At 43.1% G+C, this 16,822-nt stretch overlaps 1 protein-coding gene across 1 annotated transcript in view; it reads left to right on the plus strand.

Moving 5' to 3' along the window:
• The window catches only part of TMEM145 (transmembrane protein 145), a 123,035-nt gene extending 106,838 nt beyond the window's left edge, over window positions 1-16,197 (plus strand). The window contains exons 8-15 of the mRNA XM_068243077.1: window positions 357-425; window positions 1,572-1,652; window positions 1,741-1,819; window positions 2,742-2,835; window positions 4,012-4,184; window positions 5,883-6,003; window positions 11,669-11,860; window positions 14,385-16,197. Coding sequence (XP_068099178.1) covers window positions 357-425; window positions 1,572-1,652; window positions 1,741-1,819; window positions 2,742-2,835; window positions 4,012-4,184; window positions 5,883-6,003; window positions 11,669-11,860; window positions 14,385-14,630 — 1,055 coding nt within the window. The 3' untranslated portion in view covers window positions 14,631-16,197. The remainder of the gene's footprint in view (window positions 1-356; window positions 426-1,571; window positions 1,653-1,740; window positions 1,820-2,741; window positions 2,836-4,011; window positions 4,185-5,882; window positions 6,004-11,668; window positions 11,861-14,384) is intronic.
• Window positions 16,198-16,822: the final 625 nt, after the last annotated feature.

The following is a 16,822-nucleotide window of genomic DNA, read 5'->3' on the forward strand; positions in this document are numbered from 1 at the left end:
CCGTTGTTGTCCCTGATAGCTAAACACACCTCCAGAACCGCTGGAATGCAATGATGTGTCAACTTGTTAATTGTACAGAGGCCTAATAATCCAACATGCATACAGACTGTATTCATGTTGGAATAGTATGGCCACACTAAAAACAATGTATTTGTATCACTGGATGTCCTGATTCTACAGAGTTTTGAATGTCTCATGTATCTATGCTTCCCACTATTTGATTGTTCTGTGTACAGTGCTACAGAAGATGTTGGCGCCATATTAATAAAAAATAATAATAAAATAATAACTCAAGCAGATACTTTTGCATATTTTTGAAATGTGTAAGTAATATTTTTCCTCTCTTTTCGGAGCAGATATACTACGAGGGAGACAACTTCTGCACACCACATACAAGATGTTCATGGCCGCTGCCGGGGTGGAGGGTGAGTATCCTGGGATCATTTATTTATTTTCAATCATTTTTATTATTGTTTTTCAAAAGTTGAACAGACTTCTACTTTATCCTCTTTCCCACCCTGAAAACCGACAAGCCATCTGCCCAGGGAGCGGATCCCAGTAATGGGGAACAAAAATAAAGGTCAATGCGCAGCAAAAAAACACAGTTCATATCACAGCTTAGTGATCAGTCTTAAAGTGGACCTGACCTCTTGCACAGGACAAAAGGAAAACAGAGAGAAATGCTCATTGTATGTAATTAGAGAGTTTAGCCTGTATAATCCCCCGTTATCTGTGACTAAGCACAAATTGTAATTTGATCTCTCAGCTGTGTCAGCTGGCTGCCTTGGCAGTGCATCTAATTTGTAAACACAGGATGTTAACAATATGCCTGCTTCCATGAAAGCAGGAAGTAGACAAAGTGCAGATTTATTGTAGAATATGTATCAGCTGTAACAAAGATGTTTTTCTTTAAAGGTTATTATGCTGTTGCTTATCTTTTAGAGCAGAGAGGAAGTTCTGGGTTCAGGTCCGATTTAAGCGTCAATTCTGGTTTTCCATAATTTATTAAACTTCTGAGGGCATCTTCTGGCACTATACACCGCTTTGTATAGGTGCATTTTTTTCCCATTTGAAGATATTGTGGGTCTGCAGATTTCCAGTTCAGGATTACAGTAAAAGATCAGTAAACCTATTAACGACCTCTGTGCTACAATGTAAGCCAAAGTACCATATTTTTTGGCATATAAGACGCACTTTTTCTCCCCCAAAATGGGGAGAAAAAGTCACTGCATCTTATATGCCAAATACAGGGAGCCTCCCTATTTACAAAATGTCCGCCAATACAAACTGCCAACCTGCCACGATGTTGGGTACTCTCTGTACTGTCCTCATGTCTCCTCTGCTCCCCCCTTGTGTCCTCTTCCGCTCCCCCTGGATAAATGAAAGCAGCGGCAGCACCTAATCCATCAGAGCCCGCAGCGATCAGAGACCTCTTTTCTCCCTCACTGATCCCCTAGTGCCAGCTTCTGCTGATTGCATCATCAGTTTGTAGTATGTACTGTGGAGTAATGCAGTCTGCATGTTGCTCTTTGTTACAAGAGGTCACATATAACAGTCTGTCTCTCTCCCAGTCCTCAGCCTGGTGTTGTTCTGTGTATACTGGGGTCAGTACGCACAGGATGGAGTGGGCAGCCCCAGCATCAAAGTACTAGGTGAGTATAGCAGTGTGGAAATCTCTCTGTCCATCCATCCATCTATCCATCCATCCATCCCCATTCACTGTGCTTTCTCCCCCTGTAGCCAAGCTGCTGTTCTCTGCCAGTTTCCTCATATTCCTGCTTATGCTGATTCTCCTCGGAAAAGGCTTCACAGTGACAAGGTAAGGACACCCACCGGCAGCAGAGTTGTGATCACTGCACTCACAGCTATAATTTACCATTTGGAGCTGACTCAGCGGTGTACAAATAGGGGCTGCAGAAGTTTGGGCCACAACTGGGCATCTGCTCAAGAGGGCCTACCTAGGACCAGGCATCAGCCACTGCATGACCTCCTTGTAGCTGTTTTAGTAGCAATGATTACAACAATGGCCTCAATTCACTGAGCACATCTTGAGAGTTGGATTCTCTAAGATTTGGTGCTCTATGGAGATCCTTTAGAATGGAGGACTGGCAAAGCTGGGAGGCCCTGTTCCCACTAGGCCTCTTTTTTTGTGTTGCATTACCCTTTCTGCATGCAGGGTAACACAACAGCAATGAAAGTCTATAGGGCCTGGCACACTAACCCCGTTGCATCGCATTGCACTGGAAGTGCCGGATTCGCAGCCGACCAACTCGTCGCAAAGTCCACAGTGCGTTACCGTCAGACTTCTGCTGTGACAGAATGCAAGTTAGTGGGCGACGCAGACAATGTAAATAATTTGGACGCGGTACGGCACATGCATGGAACAACGCAAATATGGCGGGGAAGCTGAGAATCCCAGTGATGTACTTCCTGTCCAGCTAGGAGTACATCACTTGCTGAGGGGTGGCAAGGGGCTTGCGGGGGTGGGTGGGGGTGGCGCAATGCATATTTTGGCGTACTCTGCAGCAGAGTCATATGAATGTAGTTGTTGGCGGTGCGGTGGAGTGGGAGTGGCTGCAGTGCACTGCGGTGAATCTGATATAGGGACAGAACCAGGTATGTTTCTTATTTGTATGTAAATGCACGCAGGCATACTTTATTGCATGCATGACTGGAATTTAGTTGTAAAACTATTTGCAGGGAGTTTTGGCTGCTATAATTGCATCGTCCTGTTGTTGCAGGGGTCGTATTAGTCACCTGGGCTCCATAAAGCTGTCGGTATACATGACGCTGTACACAGTGACACACACGGTGCTCTTCATACACGAGGCACAGGTAAGATCTGTTGTAAGAAGCCTTGGCTTCATTTCATCAAAAGTTGATAAACTGGGAATGTCGGGGGCAATAGATTTCCATAAAGGTGCTCATACTCCAATCAGTATTGCGGCCCGATCGATCTTCCGATTCAGTCATTTTAGCTAAATTAGTAGAAAGGATAGATCAGACATGGTCAAAAATCGTGGTCGCATGTTGTGTGGCGGTAACAGCGCTTCACATCACGACTAACAGAGCCCCGGCTGGCGTCACCTCAAGTGTAAAAATGTGCCCATGTGCAATGTAACTTCTCACCTCTCTGCCGGTGCAACTCCTGGCCTCCTATGGTATCCACCATCATCGTGAGCGCCGGTACCAAATGCCACCAGGCGCATGTGTCAAGTCACTACACGTGCCTGTTTCCATGTGGTATAAGCACAGGAAGTGATGACGAACACCGGTGAAAGCTAGAAGTCACACCTGTGGACAGAGACGAGACTTTACTGTGCACAGACACCTGGGGGGAAGGGGGGGATACGTTGACATTTGTTGGGCGGCCAGTCAGGCAGTGGAGGTGCTAGACCAATTCCTGATAGATCTCATCCTGAAATCAGAAACTGGCCTGTGGTGTATGGGCAGGCAACAGATCCCTCTCTGCTCAAATTCAATCACAGAGGGATCTGCCCATACATCGAGTGATTTACGGCTACCTTTAGATTTTATAAAATTGATTATTTTTTTCGTATTTATATAGCTCTGACATCTTCCGCAGTGCTGTACAGAGTACTTTGTCTTGTCACTTAACTGTCCCTCAGAGGGGCTCACAATCTAATCCCTACCATAGTCATATGTCTGTGTATGTATTGTAGTCTAGGGACACTTTAGGGGGACGTTAATTAACTAAGTAGGTTTTTGGGAAGTGGGAGGAAACTGGAATAGTCATAGGAACCCCGCACAGATAAAGGGAGAACATACAAAGTCCTTTCAGATAGTGCCCTGGCTGGGATTCAAACTGGGGCCCCAGCACTGCAAGGGGAGAGTGCTAACCACTGGGCCACCTTGCTGCCCCTGTACTGATTGAATTCTGCTGATTGAATTGTCCTGAAGAATGATCTGGGAATAGACAGATTTAGCTGTGATGATGCAGAATGACATCGAATCTGACATTTCTTCTCGATGTTTTTGTGTTGCCGTCAGTTCTTTGACCCGGCGCAGGTTCTGTACACCTACGAGTCTCCTGCTGGCTATGGGAACATCGCTCTGCAGTTTCTGGCCTATATATGGTTCTGTTACGCCGTGCTGGTAACACTCAAACACTTCCCTGAGAAACAGGCCTTCTACGTCCCCTTCTTTGCGGCCTACACGTTATGGTGAGAATAAATGTGAATCTTTATTATTATTATTTATATAAAAGTAATTTATGGTGCATTTTACTTTGGAACAAATGTGCATTTTATACATATGAATACACGTGCATTTAAAATTTAAATTTTTTTTGTAATACTGTTCCTTTAAAGTAAACTACTGTATTTTTTGGACTATAAGACTCACTTTTTCTCCCCCAAAAGTAGGGGGGGAAAATCACTGCGCCTTATAGTCCAAATGCAGGTATTTCCTGACTTGTGAACGCCTGCCAATACCAACCTCCAACCCGCCGCAATGTCGGGAACTCCCTGTACTGTGACCATGCAGAGGAGGACAGGGGGACACAAAGGGGCATAGAGGAGGACACAAGGAGGACAGAGGCAGAAAAATGGGGGACAGAGGAGGATACAGGGAGACACAAGAGGTACAAGGAGCATGAGGTACAAAGGGGGCATAATCCACAAAATTCTGCTTTAACCATGGATGCACCAGGTTTATTATATATTTTTCCCCTGGTTTTTTCCTCTAAACCTTGGTGTGTCTTATGGTCAGGAGCGTCTTATAGTCTGAAAAATACGGTCATTTTGTGTTTTACTAAAAGTGAATAGAACATAGAACTGAGTCTCATATTTTTATTTTCAGTTTAAGGGCTTAATTTTTTTTAAGTATGTTCCCCCATCCTGTTGACGAGGGAGTAACTATAAACCATTGTGCCATGATGCCAATACAATATATTACAACGCCTTCCCCAACAATGATGGCCAACAACGCCAATAACAATGGTAGCCAGCCCCTCCCAAACACACAGCAGGTGTAGCTGGATAGCTCATCCCACCGCCCCCATAATAAGTGTGGGCTGTATAACACCCGCGGCGCTCTCATACCAACAAGTATGGCTAGTGTATACTCCCTTCCCCCACTCATAGTGAGTGTGACCAGTCCAAATACCCCCCTCCCCATAAAGTGTAGCGAATACAACATTCTGCTCAAACCACTCCCCATACAAGTGTGGCAAGGATATTACGCCAAACTTCTCCACCCTCCCTTCTTCCCCTTGCAAGTGTGGCCGGTATGCAATCTTCTAACATCTTCTGGGGCTAGAACTAGTTAAATCTCCAATGTGCTACTCTACTAACTGTTGGATGGAGAAGAGAGAGCAGCTAGCCCCCAGGCCCACCCCTTCCCATGCCGTAGGGGTCACAGGAACTATTGGTATGTCCCTGATATACTGCATACATCCCTACTGCTCTATGTCTGCCACCTTGACCGAGGGATAGAACTACAGACTTGGTGACTGCTGGATAACATTGTTACACCATGTGACAGCAGAAAGTGAATTAAGAGGAGCAAGCCCTCAGAGGAACTGATTACCAATCAGTGTTTAATTGCTGGCCACTGACCACAGCTTGGACCATCCTCCATAATTCTGCAGGGCACATCTGACTGTCCCACACAAGCTCTGCTAGCATCTTCAGAAAAACCAAATTTTATCATCCTTTTGGAATCATTTATAGGATCTCATTTAGTAGTGCTATAACATAAAATGAGCTATAAAACTTTTATAGTTCATTTTATGTTATAGTAGCTCTAAACAGGGTCATAGAAATGATTTCATGTGATATTTGCGAAAGGTATGTGCAGATTGGACTTACAGCAGTAATACTCAGCTACTGAAAAACACTTTGCCTCTTGTATGTTTGCAGGTTCTTTGCAGTTCCTGTTATGGCTCTGATTGCCAACTTTGGAATTCCGAAGTGGGCACGGGAGAAGATCGTCAATGGGATACAGCTTGGAATCCATCTGTACGCACACGCCGTCTTCCTGGTGAGTTGAAGAAGACCCGTCCAGATGTGAAGAAGCTGAAGGGTCTCTCCATGCAAAAATTAACATTCTTGATCCAGCATTTATTGTGTACCGTGTATATATGCTGATCTTAGCAAAGCAGCGACAAAAGAATTACAATCAGCTCAGGCACTGGGGGTTCTCTTAGTGCCCAAACACCACCCCCCCCCAACCCACACACACACACCCTTTTCAAAGGATGTATAAAACGATTAAAAAAACAGCTTATCCACTTAACTCAAACTGGACGCATATATGCATCCTGTTCGAGCTGCAGTAAATCAATCTGGACGCATATGTGTCCAGTGTTGTAGCGGTGGATGCGTGCGCAAGCACATGTACCTGGCACTCTTTCACGGCAGGATTTACACGTCGTCGATTGGTGAAAGGGAACATGTGTTCCCCAAGCCAATTGAAATGCCTAAGGATTAATGGACATGACTTGAATTGCCATGTCCATTCATAAGTGAAAGTAAAAAATTTTAAAAAACGATTGAAATTTCCTGGTGACTACCAGGAGAGTGTATAGCGCCATCTAGTGGCATAAAAAAGGATAATTAAAGTTTTTTTTTTTTTTTAAAAACTATAAAATCCCCCCCTCCCCCATAGCTACCAAACATGAACACTTGTTAAAAAAGTGACAATGAAAATATATATATATATATATATTAATTGTTACCTTAGGGTGTGAGATTTTTTAATATGTATGTAATAATGGTATATTACTGTTATTTTAGCAAAAAATGGAATGCAATTATTGATTGGGTATAAAGAAACACAAAGCAGAAAAAATATACCTTTGTTTCAAATAATATATTATCGGACATATTTTAAAGGCTGTAATAACCAGGACAAATGGGCAAATAAAATGTGTGGGTTTTATTTACAGTAGCATGGTTTATTCTAAAACTATAGGGGATGGAATTGGAAAAATAGTGTATTTTTTTTTAAATCCTTGTTTTTTCCTTTAAAATGCATAGAATATAAAGTAATTCCTAAAAACAATCATCGCCCACAAAAAGCCTAATTTGTGGCGAAAAAAACAAGTTATAGATCATTTAGGTGTGATAAGCAGTGATAAAGTTATGGCCAAATGAATGGGAGGAATGCTGAGAGGGTAAATTGGCTCTTGGCAGTAAGGGTAAAATAGCCTGTGGGGTAAAGTGGTTAAAAGGTGTAAGAAGAAATCCCTTACCCAAGACAAGAACTACTATATATATATATATATATATATATATATATATATATATATATATATATACAGGTAGTTAATGATAATCTGAGATGGGGCCACATAAAAAGAAATATACATATCTGGGGCTTCCTCCAGCCCTTTCCAGGATGATCGCTCCAACGCCATCCTCCTCTGACCCCCCGTTCGTCCGCAGTTCGCCCCGGAAAGTCCTCCGGTTCTGGGGCGAACTGCACATGCGCCTGATCAAAACGCTCCCAGTAATGGTAGCAAGATGGGGCAGCACGCCTGGCCGGACTGCGCCTGTGCTGACTGGCCCCAACTGGAGGATCTTCCGGGGACAGTTGCAGTTGAACGAGGAGGCGACTGAGGACAATGAGCAAGTGATCAGGCTGGAGAGGGCAGTAGAAAGCCCCAGGTATGTATATTTTATTAATGTTGCCCCCTCAGGAACCTTTTAAATTCAAATATAAACCACAATTTGAGTCGGAAAGGATTCAGTTTATTTTTCCTCTTCCTGTCTTTGTCCCTGCTGAGGAACTTTTCCTTGTAACTTCAGAGTGGCTTTAAAGCGGAGTATAGGGTGGTGTTTGGCTGTTGATTGGTGCAGAGAAGGCTTGGGCTGTGGGGGTGATCAGATCTTGTTCGGTACATTGAGTAGGTGGGATAAAAGGCAAGTCATTTTGCTGAAATTGCTTGGCTTGCTCATGGGCTTCCTGCAGAGTAAAAGCAGAACATGGAACTCATTACCGGACACTTTTTAAAAACCAATTTAGGAAAATTGCTGAAAGCCTTTCAAACGCCGGCCTTCATTTGTGAAATGCTATTTATTACGCCTCCTACATAAAGTTATTTAAAGTGAAACTCCGCTGTTGGGAAAAACACAATCCCACAGTTCTGTTCTATAAATTGCAGGGATTCATGGGAAAAATAACTTGAGCTTGCTAAATAGAACACAGCTATTATTTCACAGTGTTTCTAGCAGAGATAACATGGGAGTGTCCATTCCAGTCCATGGATTAGTCCAGTAGTGAAAACGAGTTATGAATGCCTCTGTGAAACTAATTAGGCTCCGTTCACACACAAGTCCTTTGCTGGACATTTTCCTGCACACAAGTCCTCTGCTGGACATTTTCTTGCACACAAGTCCTCTGCTGGACATTTTCCTGTAGACTGGTTCGCAAAGTGCATTTGTAACCTAACCAGGGCTGTGGAGTCGAAGTCGAGGAGTTGGAGCAATTTTTGGTATCTGGAGCCGGAGTTGGTGTTTTCATAAACTGAGGAGTCTGATGATTTTTGTACCAACTCCACAGCCTTGGTAAGTATTTGACTAAAGGTGGCCACTAATGATCCAATTTCTAGAGAAAATCGTTCACTGCACCATCAATGAACCAATCTTTGCTTCCTATCTGTCACAACCAACAAGAAAATCCAAATTTTGTTTAGACAAAAATCCAATCGGACAACTGTTTTTACAATCGTTTGTAATCGATTGTGCCCATCAATGGAGATTATTTACAACCAATCCAATCAGAATTTCTGATCGCTCAAATGATTTTTCGCTAGAATTTCGTCCGTTAGTGGCCACCGTAAGGAGTTGGATTTGTGGAATCGGAGCAATTTTGGGTACCTGGAGTCGGTGGTTTCATAAATTCTGGAGTCGGATGATTTTTGTAATAACTCCACAGCCCTGGTAAGTATTAGACGAAGGAGTCGGAGTCATGTAAGTCAATGGCGGGGCATGTATTTTAAAAGTTTTCGTGTTTCGGTGCACACGCGTGGAAGTGTATTTTTTCAAAACACTTCTGTGCAGTTCTTATTTTGGCCACAGGAAGTGAGCGCTAGAGAGCCTCACTTATAGTATTGCTTGCTGTCGGAAGTGAGATTACTGTGCATTACTACGGGCATCTCCAAAGCCTATTTTAAGCGTTGCAGTGCAAAACGCAGGTTGCTGGTGTGAAACCGGCCTTAGAAGCAGAATGATCAGCAGAATACCAGGCAAATTGCATTGTTTAACCCATTTTGGTTCCTGGACGTAGAAACTACGTCCAGGAACCATGCGCGGCCGCAGATTCGGTAGCCACGGAATCAATGCATCAGGCTATGGTGCCCGATCATTGATTCCTCTCCCCCGCTGAAAAAGCGGCAGCTTCTCTCGGAAGCTTCGCTTTTTCTGGCCGTTCCCTCCCCGATGCGTCACTCTAAGCGTGTGTTACGCTTAGAGTGACGTCATGTAAACAAACTCATGGCCGCCATCTTGTGGCCAAAAAGTAAAACTACAACAAAAAGTAAAAAAAATTAAAATCAACACACATTTACATTAAAAAACTTTGGCTTACATCCCACCCTCCCAAAAATACCCAAATAAAATGTTTAATATAAAAAAAAAAAATCCATTACAATAAAAAAAAAACATGTAAATATTTACCTAAGGGTCTAAACTTTTTAAATATCAATGTAAAGATGAAATATTTCTATATTTTCTTTATTTTAAACTTGTAAATAGTGATAGATGCAAAACGGAAAAAATGCACCTTTATTTCCAAATAAAATATTGTCGCCATACATTGTGATAGGGACATAATTTTAACGGTGTAATAACCGGGACATATGGGCAAATACAATACGTGAGTTTTATTTATGGAGGCATGTATTATTTTAAAACTATAATGGCTGAAAACTGAGAAATAATGATTTGTTTCCGTTTTTTCTTATTCTTCCTGTTAAAATGCATTTTCAGTAAAGTGGCTCTTAGCAAAATGTACCCCCCAAAGAAAGCCTAATTGGTGGCGGAAAAAACAAGATATAGATCAGTTCATTGTGATAAGTAGTGATAAAGTTATAGGCTAATCAATGGGAGGTGAACATTTCTCACGTGAAAACGAGGAACGCGAATGGGTTAAAAAGAAATAAATATGTCAGCCTCCATATCCCTCTCACTTCACGTGTCCTTTAAAGTGAACCCGAGCTGGAGCTCGGGTTCAAAATCTAACACTTACTGCTGAAGAGGGAAGCCTCATGATCCTAATGAAGCTTCCCTTGGTTCTAACGAGCCCCCCATTTCTGAGCCCGGCTCCCCCTGTTTCTGTGCACGGCCCTTCTTACTCTTCCTGGTTCCAAATGCTCGCAATGGCCACGCGAGACCACAGGCGCTATTGCGCATGCACGGACGGGCTCAGTTGACTATTGCACGCACTTGGAACCAGGAAGATTAGCATTGTCGCTAATCTTCTGGGGGGCAGCGCTCAGCGATGGGGGACCACGGAGTAGTGAGGGAAGCCTCATTAGGATCCTGAGGCTTCCCACTCTTTAGGTAAGTATCTGACTTCGGCTTGGGCACTCTTTAACCTATTTTGGTTCCTGGACGTAGAAACTACGTCCAGGAACCATGCGCGCTACCGCGGCCGATCGTGCACGCGCGCTCCCGGCCCGCGGTTCGTTAGCCAGGCAATCAGTGAATTGGGGTATGGTGCCCGATCACTGATTCCTCTCCCCCGCTGAAAAAGCAACAGCTTCTCTCGGAAGCGGCGCCTTTTCTGGCTGTTGCCTCCCCCATGCGTCGCTCTAAGCGTGTGTTACGCTTAGAGTGACGTCATGTAAACAAACTCATGGCCGCCATCTTGTGGCCAAAAAGTAATACTACAACCAAAAGTAAAAAAAAATTAAAATCAACACACATTTACATTTTAAACCTATTGTTTACATCCCACCCTCCCAAAACTACCCAAATAAAATGTTTAATATAAAAAAAAACAAAAAACATTACAATAAATAAAAAAAAAAACATGTAAATATTTACCTAAGGGTCTAAACTTTTTAAATATCAATGTAAAGATGATATATTTCTATATTTTTTTTATTTTAAACTTGTAAATAGTGATAGATGCAAAACGGAAAAAATGCACCTTTATTTCCGAACAAAATATTGTCGCCATACATTGTGATAGGGACATAATTTTAACGGTGTAATAACCGGGACATATGGGCAAATACAATACGTGACTTTTAATTATGGAGGCATGTATTATTTTAAAACTATAATGGCTGAAAACTGAGAAATAATGATTTTTTCCGTTTTTTTCTTATTCTTCCTGTTAAAATGCATTTACAGTAAAGTGGCTCTTAGCAAAATGTGCCCCCCAAAGAAAGCCTAATTGGTGGCAGAAAAAACAAGATATAGATCAGTTCATTGTGATAAGTAGTGATAAAGTTATAGGCTAATGAATGGGAGGTGAACACTTCTCAAGTGAAAACGACGGGTCCCCATATCAAGTTTTCTAAATTTAAAGAGGTGTTGTGACATTTGTTAAAGTATCTACTGGTAATAGTCGCCCAATTTGGTCATTTTCACATGTCTGTATATCTTTCTTTTTTTTTATAACTGTATTTGTCCTTCTTTTTTCTTTTAACACTTAAAGTATTTCTTTTTTTTAATCTCATATTTTCATTTATCAGATAATCACCAGACCCTCTGCGGCCAATAAGAATTTCCCTTACCACGTGCGTACCTCTCAGATCGGGATAATGGAGCAGAGCACTGAGAAATTTCCCCATCATGTCTACGGAAACGTCACCTTTATCAGCGACTCCGTCCCCAACGTCACCGAGCTCTTCTCTATCCCCCACTGCAATGGGAGTGCCGGAATGGTAAGAGATCGCACTTATGTGTTTCCTGACTAAAACTGAATGCCAGGAAAATGGTTTATTTTAGATAGTTTGGAAAGAGATTAGAACTTTCTGGGGGGTTTTATTGCTGTCCTTTATACCCATCTGTGAGAATTTCAATAACATCCTGTCCCCACAGGAAGCAGAAAAATCTCTCAAGAGTGACAGCCAGGGGCGTTTCTAGCCTTTTTGTCACTCCAGACTGTGGCATGGCGCCCCTTAGGACCAATGGCACTCCAGGCAGTGGCCTGGTATGCCTATACCCAGGGCCGGTTGTAGACTTTTTGCTGCCTGAGGCAAACTTGTGAGGATGCGGCTCCCTTCCCGATTTGGAATGATCGCACAGCACCCGACAATTTGCACGGCCCCTTATAAAGCAGCGTGCGGTGCGAGTTTTGTTACATAATGCTATTATGCCATGTAATATTTCTGCTTCAGGTAATGTTCTCAGTCAGCAAGGGAGCATATGCAGCAACCTGAGACATGACATGCTGCAGCTCAACACAATAACATGCTGGCTGGCTGGGAGTCTGTGACAAACTAACTGCTCACCCTCAGCTAGTCAGCCGTCCTTCATTCCTCCTCACTCAGGACAGCAGTGCCACCTCCTCCCTTCTGCTGTGCAAGTCAAATGAAACACTGCTGCTCTCCCTCCTCCCACCTCCTCACTCACTGTCAGACTCCTCACACAGCACAACAAGCTGCTTTTACCCAATGATCACCTCGCTCTCCTTTCGCTTCTTCTCCTACTCTGTACTGTGTTTACCCTTACAGCATGCAGTCAAACCTGCTGTCCCTGTAATCTCTTCCGCCTGATGCAAATGTTTTACCTTGCTTCATGAGAGAACCGGCCCTGCCTATACCTAAAAATGCCCCTGGGGACAGCAGTGGGAAAGTGATCCTCATCCATGTTTGCTGTTGACATTCCCTGTTTTCTGGACCACCAATTTTCATATTAAAGTCTTACAGCTTGATGGGGTTGGCAAGTAAGGGCAAATCGCTCCAGTTGAGGACACAAACACCAGTAAAAAGACATTTTTGCACATTATGGTATCTGCAAACTTGGAAAAACCACTGTAAACAGTTGAGCAAGACCCTCTCGGTGGTGTCCCAGCTGCCCTTTACAGAATCTGGAGACAGAAGTCTGAGACCCCATTACTGATAGAAAGTGGTTCTGACTAATGGCAGTGGTGGCCAAATTACTGGATTTAATCAAGTGCAGCCCCTGACATCATCTGCAGATGGCAAATTACATTTTAATTTGTCCATCATTAGCCCAGGCTCCGACAACCAGCCATGGCTTAAAGAGAAACTACAACCAAGAATTTAACTTTATCCCAATCAGTAGCTGATACCCCCTTTTACATGAGAAATCTATTGCTTTTCACAAACAAACCATCAGGGGGCGCTGTATGACTGATATTGTGGTGAAACCCCTCCAACAAGAAGCTCTGAGGACCGAGGTACTGTTGGCAGTTTCCTGTCTGTGAACCTTGTTGCATTGTGGGAAATGACTGTTTTCAGCTGTCTCCAACTGCCAAAACAGCTAGTAGCAGCTACATAACCTGCCCACAGTAAAAATGTCACCATGTAATAAATGTCAGAATGTAAATCGGGGAGAGGAAAGATTTTACAATAAGCAAACACTGACTAAATCATTTATACATAATTATTGTAAAAATGAAGCAATTTTTTTATTACATTATTTTCACTGGAGTTCCTCTTTAAGGTGGACACTAACGATCCAATTTCTAGCGAAAAATCGTTCTCTACACCATCAACGAACCAATCTTTGCTTCCTATCTATCACAACCAACTAGCAAATCCAACTTTTGGTTTGACCAAAATCAAATCGGACTATTTTTATAATTGTTCGTAATCGAATTGGCCCATCAATGGAGATTATTTACAACCAATCCGAATTTCTGATCGCTCAAACGATTTTTCGCTAGAAATTGGACCTTTAGTGGCCACCTTAAGATTCCCACCCTCCCACTGAACGAATATGAGCTGATGCCTGAGAATTGACTGAGGGCCATCGTCCAAACCCCCCCTCCGAGTTGGAGGATCTAGGAGATTGAGGCCAATGGCAAGCTCCTCTGCGTCATTACACCAGGCTATATCTGTTCACTAACTTATTTCACTGAGAGGAAGCTCATTTTTTATAAAACCATATAGGAGCAACAGAAAGGACTCCAGAGCCTCAGATGTTTTTTTGTACAAATCCAGTTCTGGGTGGATTCGGGCTTTGTCATAATGTCTAAATTAGTCATTAGTAAGAATGTTGTTGATCCCTACAATAAGCATTGGCTACTGAGGGTCTGGGTGTCCATTTTCTCTTTGTGGAGTCGATACATCTTCAGTTATTTCTGCATGTCCCATTACCCAAGTTAACCCATAGTATATTACATTGGGGTGCCTCCTCCCATTTTGTGTTTACTTAGCTCCTGTATGTCTTTCTGAATTCACTCTTACCAGCCTTGTTTTCCCCCTTCCCCTTACTCAGATAAACAAGCCAGTCCAGTATCCGGTGACCTTGGGACAGTGCTATTCACAGCTGACCTCTGACCCTCATCATGTGATCAGCGCCCCATCACTGAACGGAACTTCTGGAACGCAGAAAGTGCCAGTCGGAGAAACTCAGCTCGGAGGGCTTCAGCAGCTCCACGCCCCTCAGATACATCATCAGAACGGATTTCCTGAATACTTTAGCATACGGTCGGCAGGACCTCAGCCTGCGTCCACCGCCTAGCCGGGGAGAGGACAGTGCGGCAGTTTCTGTAAAGCCAAGATATGGACCATTTGGAATGACATACCGGGCTGACCTTCTGAGCCAGAATCCATATCTGTGTGTGTGTGTGTGGCTGTACATACAGTGTGCGAGTATGTCTGCGTTTAAATGTTTATAACGACACGCCCTGTATATAATTTCATGCACTGTATGTCGGTGTGCATGTGCATAGGTATACGAGATGTAAATTAGTTATGTGCCTACATATGTTAATAATATGTGCCTCAGCTCACGTCTTTCATACAACCAGCGTTTTGGTTTCCCATAATCCCCTGGCTGATTGGCTATGCTGACCCCTCTCTGTACTCCTTCTTTCCTGCCTTTGATTACCTTCATTAAAGCGTAACCCCAGTTTCGTGATGAAGAAAAAAAAGAAAACATCTTTATTCAGGGTAACGTTAAATACTGAAAAGACTTCAGCTAACAGTTGTACCTTTGCCTTGTGTCCCTGGCAGCTCAGGTAACACCAAATTCAGTATTGCTGCACGTGTGCTGTGAGCAGACATTTGGGATCCTAATACAGTCCGACCTGCATACATGAAACACTCATTGCAGAAGAAGCAAGACATTTTGAATTAGGATGATACCATGTATTGGCCGAACTTAGAAGAAAAGTAGTAAGGTTTTAGCTATGAAGCCTTTGTCAGACTGATTCCTGTACTTGAGGAAGGCTTCATAGCTGAAAGCTTACTGCTTTTCTTCTAAGTTAGCCAATAAATGGTATCACGGTACAATATGGTAACACGGTACAATATGGTAACATAGTACAATACTCTACTGCTTTTACATTGCAGAAGGATAAAGAATGATCATTTGCAATGGTCACTTTGCGTAATTCAGCATAGGTACAGAACCGTAGCTATCGGAAAACTTAAAGGTACCTTTAACAGCCTTAAAATAGAAAATAGCTTGAAAAGCCAGTATACAGTATATCCAGGTGCATTTTAATGAAAGTGGAGTTACAATTTAATCAGTCTCTGTCATTCTGCTAAGCCATTGCTTTCTAATCCCAGTTCTATATACCTGTCTTTGTCTTGTCATTTTAACATTTTATACCTTTTTTATTCCACTACCGTCACTTCCATCATTTCCCTGTGATGTGCTTAATTGTGGGATTTATCTCTGTTAGCTGTGTGCTCATTTCCTATCCTGCTGTGTTCTTGGCATCATTGTGCTTTGTGGTGCTCAGATCTGTTGTGGGTTGCTGGGACTAGTGAGCACATTGGCCACTATGGCATTGAAAATAATCTTGGATACTGTTGCTGTGGGCCATACTCAGGAGTGATTGTGCTGTGTCCTCCTTCCTCTGTGCATTCCTCCCATCCACAGCCTCTGAGGAAGCATTTTCACCATAGAGGTCCTTGCTCTCTATCCTGAATGCAGCTGTTGGGGGTACTCTCAGCTTGTGCGTGAAGCTGGAAGACAGCTGAGCTGTTGCCCAAGTTTCATCCCTCAGCTAAAGTTGTACATCTAGTTTAGTTTTACTCCAGTGTAAATCAATATCCCTAAACATTAAAGGGAATGTCCAAGCAAAATAAAAAAATGAGTTTCACTTACCTGGGGTTTCTACCAGCCCCATGCAGCCATCCTGTGCCCTTGTAGTCACTCAGTGCTGCTCCAGTCCCCCGCTGGCAGCTTGCCGACCTCGGAGGTCGGCGGGCCGCATTGCGTACATTTTTACGCATTCCCGCTAGTGCAGGAACATACACATACATTTTTACGCATTACTGGTTCAATGCGTAAAAATTTACGCATTGAACCCGTAACGCGTAAAAATGTATGTGTTAATGTTCCTGCACTAGCGGGAATGCGTAAAAATGTATGCAATGCGTCCCGCCGACCTCCGAGGTCGGCAAGCTGCCAGCGGGGGACTGGAGCAGCACTAAGTGACTACGAGGGCACAGGATGGCTGCTTCGGGCTGGTAGAAGCCCCAGGTAAGCGAAACTCATTTTTTTATTTTGCTTGAACCTTCCCTTTAACTCAATAACTACCAGTCCTTAAATGTTTCTTGCATTTTAGGTGCAGCCAGTGGTCACTAAACTCTTACCTTTATCTATTTATTTCTATAGTGTAATTTTCTGCCTGTTATTTTGCTGTTTTCCACATCCTTCTTTTGTTGTTATTTGCAGTGTCCGACTCCTGTCCCATCACA

Source organism: Hyperolius riggenbachi, chromosome 6, assembly GCF_040937935.1.
Source record: "Hyperolius riggenbachi isolate aHypRig1 chromosome 6, aHypRig1.pri, whole genome shotgun sequence".
NCBI classification, from domain to species: Eukaryota; Metazoa; Chordata; class Amphibia; order Anura; family Hyperoliidae; genus Hyperolius; species Hyperolius riggenbachi.